General features: G+C 41.7%; 1 protein-coding gene across 2 annotated transcripts in view; it reads right to left on the bottom strand.

Moving 5' to 3' along the window:
- The window catches only part of LOC102204259 (E3 ubiquitin-protein ligase Siah1-like), a 39,158-nt gene that overhangs the window by 20,612 nt on the left and 12,001 nt on the right, over positions 1-6,545 (bottom strand). The window contains exons 2-3 of one of the 2 annotated variants that reach the window (XM_005751651.2): positions 1,740-1,796; positions 1,625-1,637 (exon numbers count right to left, since the gene is read on the bottom strand). Coding sequence is in view for 1 of the 2 variants with exons in the window: in XM_005751650.2 (XP_005751707.1) it covers positions 1,740-1,749 (10 nt within the window). In the remaining variant the exon portion in view is untranslated. The remainder of the gene's footprint in view (positions 1-1,624; positions 1,638-1,739; positions 1,797-6,545) is intronic. The other variant, XM_005751650.2, reaches the window with a different exon arrangement.

Raw genomic sequence — 6,545 nt, 5'->3', positions numbered from 1 at the left:
TGCTAGCTAACATGCTAGCAACAGCACCAGGAACAGCGAGACCAAATTAGCTCAGGACTTTCTGCAAAGGCAAGACTGAAATATCCAGCATGTGTTAGCATCACCAGCTTAGCGCTTATGCTTGAAGACAATAGTTTCTTCATAACTGCAGAGTCATTTGTTGTAGATCTATTGAGACCTTTATAAAACTTGTTTACTTGTCAATAATTGGTGTCCACAAAAACACACCGAAATAAAACAGAGCCATATGAATGTAGTCTTAACATGATCATGACAATGTAGAATCTGTTCTGTTCAATCCGACAACTGTGCCATGCACCTCATGCGCTCATGTGAGAGTGGGGAAAGGGAAAAAAGGACAACTGTGAACTTACTACTTTGGTAAATGTGGAGGTCAGCTACCAGCTGTGTTTCTGTGAAAGGACGTCTGTGCGCTTAAGGCGTGGCTGATTAGCGCTTCTGTCACACAAGAGTACACTGCAGCACCATCTTATTGAAGAAAACTGGCTGCATTACTGAACAGAACTAATGTATGGCTCAACATACTTTACTGAAATAGATCATCACTGGACCTCAACCAAGGGGCCATAAAAGGGGGAGAAGGGTTTTGTAGTCTAGCAGCTGAGAAGCAGCGCTGCCCCCCCCCCCCCACCACACACACACACACACACACACACACACACACACACACACACACACACACACACACACACCCCCCCCCACACACACACACACACACACACACCAAGTGCAGATATTGGGCTATTTTGTGTTGATAGTGGTAATATTATAGAGATTACTATTAACAACAGCTGGAATTTTAGCACAAAATGCCACCAACAAACCAGACTAAAGGATACTGAATTATTCTCCTTTGTAGTTTCCTGGCTTGAACAATACATATGATGAAACAATAAGTAGTTTGCGGCATATAAGGCTATAACAAGCTGCAGAGCTAAATGGAGTGTGGAGGGATAAACATAGCATCACTTGTTTAGCTGACACATGAGAGGCCAAGGGGGTGCTGCTCCCAAGAAAAAGGAAAAGAATAGACAAGCAGCAAACTTTTGTTGTTAGCAGGTGGCTTAGAAATGACTTCTGCAGCCTGAATTTACTTTATCACCTCTCCAACCAAGGAAAAAAAATTATAAAAAAATAAAAAATAAAAAATATCGAAACACACTGTTGAGTAATTCAGGATGACTCTTCTCCTTTATAGCAAAATTATACATTACCGAGAAGGGTGCAGCAAAAGGTGTGCGAAGAAGGTAAAAATCATGTGCGCAAAGAGACTGAAGAGACAGGAACAGTGAGTCAGCTAACCAGACAGAGAGAGATACTGCACTGTGTCGAGAGGGTGGACAGGAGGATGACAGAAAGAACAGACAAACAATGACTGTGCACACAGCCTGCTGTGTTCAGGAGAAGCACAAAAAGGGAAAAGTTATGCAATGTTCTGTTTAGAAAATAGGCGATCACACAGTAGTGTGTGCACGTTTGACAAAAAGGTGAAATAAAAGTCATCTTGCATACCCCTCCATGTGTTACATTAGACAGTGTGTTAGGTGCTGTCCAAGTGAAGTAAATTAAGAGCACCAAATTCCCAAAACAGGAAACAACTCACCCCGTAGCTAGGACTACAAAAGGAATGAGGATAGATACGGTTAAAAAGCCTGCTGGAAACACTGGTATAAGCACTATAACTGTAGATGAACAGGGGGAAAAACTAAAATACACACCTTCGTCCATAAGATTTCCAAATAAGGCTTTCGTCTCCTCTTGAAATGTGGGGACCTCTGAAAAAGAAAAGGGAGCAAAGTAAACAAACACAAGTTAGAAAAGCAAAGCTAGAGGGATACTGGTTCAGACCGATCCCACCGTAACAATGTTCCTACCATATAACAGGAATAATAACCATCAAGTAAAGTACACCAAATTACACACATTTTTCACCAGCTAAACATGAAGCCTGGCTTTGTCATTTCTAACAATGTTTAATAACATGCTCAAGTCAGTCCGATAAGCTGGATTTCCATCATGACAGTCTAGTTTTTAAAATGGTGCCAGCTGGCTATAGGAGATCAGGAGGGGCACAGCAGATTTAGTGCACTTCCACGAACTACAATCAGCCTTTCAAGGCATTTAAGCCACTCACTGTGCTGCTAATGCACCATACATTAGCACGAGACTTTATATATTTAAAAATAAATAAATAAATTGATTCACACTGTGCCGTCTTGCCCTACTCCACAATGTCCCCAGTATTGTTCAGTCAGTGCCTCTGTTACAACTCTGACATGTAGCCATTGTGTCTGGGTCATAATAATGTGATCCTCTACAGAGGTGACTGCATGCGGGCTAAACTGTGCACATATGTACATTTCAAAACACAGCTGCCATCTGCCAGAGAAAATTTCATTCTGCCCTTGGTATAGTGCACATTTGTCATTGTAATTCGGGGTGGGTGATATCGCCTCAAATTATCATGTCGATATGGCCAGAAATATCATGCCCATTTTACTTCAATATAGAATAATCCAGACAAAAAGCTGGTCACAACATTTTATTGATACTTTCAGCTTGCAGGCAGCACCATTTATAATTGCAACTAAATAAAAGATCATTTTCAATCCTTTTTAAATGAGTCAAATGAACACTACGGCATCACTGAGAGTTACAAACTGTCTAAATCCTTTCACCTTTAATAAAATGATCAATGTGGCCGCTTTACCAGGTGTAACAAATAGGTTTAACATCCAGGCATCCATGAAAACAGAGTTTATGAAGGTTAACAGAGTTAGAAGCAAGCAGGAAGTTGGCTTGTTAGTTTCCACCTAAACATGATATAGCATGTTCTGACTGAGGGGTTTCTGAAAAATTAAGACGTACAGCTCTGTTATCACTTCCAACATAAATGAAGACAGAAAACTAAACAGCAGTGACGGTTGTAGGGTTACTGAAGTTGGGCTAGCTGGTATATAATAATGTGCTACGTGGTGGGTAGCTACACAGCTACAGTATATTAGCATGATATAAACACATTAGCAGTGAAGCTAACTTTTTTCCCCACTCCGCCTTAATAAATGCAGTGTAGTTTGGACCCGGAAGCAGGGTTGATAAATCATCACTCAAAGATCGGATACTGAAGAGGCAATCTTTTGAAACAAGATGCCAGGAGAAGCAGTATTATATCTAGTGACGCAGCACAAAAGTAACCTAGGTGAAATTGTTCCTAGATACTTCAGGTAAAACATATTTGTTTAACAATAACTTCTGTGACTGTTGAGAATGCTCTGGAAGTTATTTTAAACTAAAATAAAGTTTGTACCTCAGATGTTGGGTCAAGCTATTCAAACCAGCTGCTTAACCACATCAGTAATTTGCATCCACTGTTTGTTATTCTTGTCATATGAAGCGCAGCTAGTGAGTACTCCTGCCACGCTGGGTGAGTCGTGTGTTTACATTTCGGTCCCAAGTCACCGGCTGCTAGCTTCTCGTCCTTTAAAGTCTGGCTGCACCTTCAGTGTATTTGTGCTGGCTAAAGGTGGAGAAACACTTGTCGTTTACACCTTTAACCTCCTAAGACCCGAACTCTTCCACGGCATGCATTTTAAATTTCTCTATGATATTTGGGCATATTGGGACCCGATGAATGTAAAAACAAAGAATTACCTGATTTTTAAAATGAGAGCCACATATGAGGATATTTGTTTCAAATTTCGATAGAACAGTGGGAGTATAATGTCCTCGTAAGTGGATATCAGGTCCTTGTAGTGCAAAATTGAGTATTTTGGTCTAAGTAACCCAAAATGTGATGTCCACATATGTGGACGCAGGTCCTAGGAGGTTAATCTGGACAGTTTTCTTGTACATGTTGCAAAGTACTGTGTCCTTATTGGAGGTTGTTGAAGTAGCTCTCATCTTCAGTACTAAATGGTGACTCTTGCTCTCAGATATGCCTGGGCTCATCTCATTGTGCACAACAGGGAACAAACTCATGGTTGTTAGTAAATCTAGCCACTGTTAGTTTAATGGATGAGCACACTTCGAAAGCTTTCACCATGCTAAGAAAGAACAATCAATTTAGATAGATTTGTATTTCTACTTATAAAACACTTAACAAGGAACCAAGTCTCATCAACCATTTTAGATTAGAGTGCCTAATTCATTTCTCACTTTCTCAATGGATGCCAGATTGACAGGATCTGATATAACGGAAATCACCATGTGGGCATCATGAAAACAACATTTCCTTTAGGTTAATCTGCAGCCTTATAAAGCCATTTGCTTTAGACAAAACAAACACAACTACATAGCACCTCAGGTACATGTGAAAACAGAAGGACACAAAAAAAAAAAAAAAGGGGGGGGGGGCACTAAGAGAAGCTAAGATATGCTGCACACTGAAGCCAGGAAAAGTTGAAGTATACGGAAAATAAGCACTCGGGGGAATACAAGAATGCAAAGAGATACAAGTGGGAAAAAGACACCATGAGTAGAGGGAGGGGCCAAAAACAAGCTAGGCTTCAACAAACATGCCGTTCTTTGTTCTTAAGTGGCCCACTCCAAGTTTTCATACACACTATAACAGTGTAATTCACAATGCACGCATGCGGCGCCTGCTGAAAGGCTCCTCTGTATTCACCCACAAAGAAACTATTCAGCACATTTTGTCACAACATACAGAACACACTTTCACCAGCTACGCTCGAGCAACGGAAAGGCCAATCAATTTGTCAGCTTGATGCTAACAAAGCTACAACTAGAATTTACACTACTGTACAACATCTTACCCTGCAGATACACGGACAAATGCATTGAGCCGATGATGAGGGGAGGAGAGGGGGCTTTTTGTGTGCTTTACCGTTTTAAAGTGTAATACCTTTAGTCCTGTGCACACTCCTTGTGGCTACACATGAGAAGAGTCTGAGCAAGGAGTTCCAGGGTGGAGCTTGCAGCGATACACTAGCTGGCTTCGATTTCACTTGTACCACAGACATAGAGGTAAAGCATTTATACGCTCCCTTTGCGCCATATTTCTCTGGCCTTTTCCATGGAAACCACACAGTGTTACTGCTGCCCCAAACACACGACAAAACACAGGATCATGTTTCATCCTCCTGCTCACCCATTTGAGAAGAACAAGTTCATGAGGGTTGGGGTAAGCTGAAATGAAAGAACTGTGTCCAGAGAGGCAAACTGATCCTTAATAGCTGGTAAAATGAGTTCTCAGAGGAGATGGCACAACAGAGTGGCCAAGGCTGGAAAGAGAGAGGAAAAAACGAAACAAAAAAAGTAGGTCACCGATGTTTTCACTGCAATGCTTCGACACAAACCATCAGATTTGTTTTCTGTTAAAATTAAAACCTTGAAAATCAAGTCTGTAAGCAGTCTGTTGGTGTGTGGTCAGTCAGCCACTCCCTTGTTTCTCCCTAATCGGTCAATACAGGAACAGACAGCAAAGCAAGGCAGTTTAGCCAACTCACAGTAGAGTTTCTTCAACACTGGATAATTATCCTTTAGCAAGTTCCACCTTTGTTTCTCCTGGTGCCAAATTTTCAGGAACTGTTTGGCACTACACCACTGCAGCACTAACAGGTACAAATGCATCCAACAACCACCTTGTGAAATTGTAGGTTTGCTGGGGGGGGAGGAACATTTCCCACAGTCAAACAGGGGTGATTTTGATAGAAAAACAAATCCTGTCCAGTGTACTTGAGTTGGAAGGTAGAAAAAATATATATAAAAGTTTGATAGGAAAAAGCTCTGCTTTTTTGTTTTCTTAAGATGATAAGACTTGCGAGAGAAGGAAACAAAGAAAGTGTCCCAAATAAAGTCACTCCCTCACTGAGCGAAGTTCTCTCCGTCCAAGAGTGTGGTTGGTGTCGCTGCTGCTGGGTGCGTTTGTGAGAAAGACAGAGAGCAAAGCTAAGCCGGCATCCAATGTCAGTCCAAACAGCAGCCTCGCTCACACCCTCCCCGCTCTCCCCTGACACTCCCTACCCAAACACATAACCCTCTCTCCTCAAACAGCGGACACTTGACAAATTTTATTTGCACCTGAAAATATACATACAGAAAGTATACAGACAGTTTATGTACAAGTCTGTATACTTTCTTGCATTTTTGCCTGCCTCAAGCTCGCGTATTTCGCTCCCCTTCTTAGGTGGACATTCCTTCTCTCGCTCTCCCACTTGTGTTTCTTTCTCTCTGCCCCCTCCGTTCCACTGCCTCTGTGGTTAAGCAAGTCTCAGATTTCAGCCTCATCTGGCTGCAGGCTGTACCACCAGCTGCCCTCACTGACACCATACCTCACTTTCTCACTGCCTTTTCTCTTCATTCTGTTCTATCGACTTTCACCCTCACATTGCTTGCCACAGTGCAGCAGGTCTGTGCATAGCATTAAGCACTCAAACACTAAATCAGCAGATTCAAACAAAATGATGGTCTCTGTAGCTTAAACAAGTCAAACAAGAAACTTTTTTTTTTTTAAATCCAGGTCTGTTAGTCAATTTTCTCCTCCTACAAACAGGACCATATTCTCT

Source organism: Pundamilia nyererei, unplaced genomic scaffold (assembly GCF_000239375.1).
Source record: "Pundamilia nyererei isolate P.nyererei 1_Seehausen unplaced genomic scaffold, PunNye1.0 scaffold00320, whole genome shotgun sequence".
Classification (NCBI taxonomy): Eukaryota; Metazoa; Chordata; class Actinopteri; order Cichliformes; family Cichlidae; genus Pundamilia; species Pundamilia nyererei.
The sequence above is the reverse complement of the archived record's forward strand: the minus strand, read 5'-3'. Positions and strand labels throughout refer to the sequence as shown.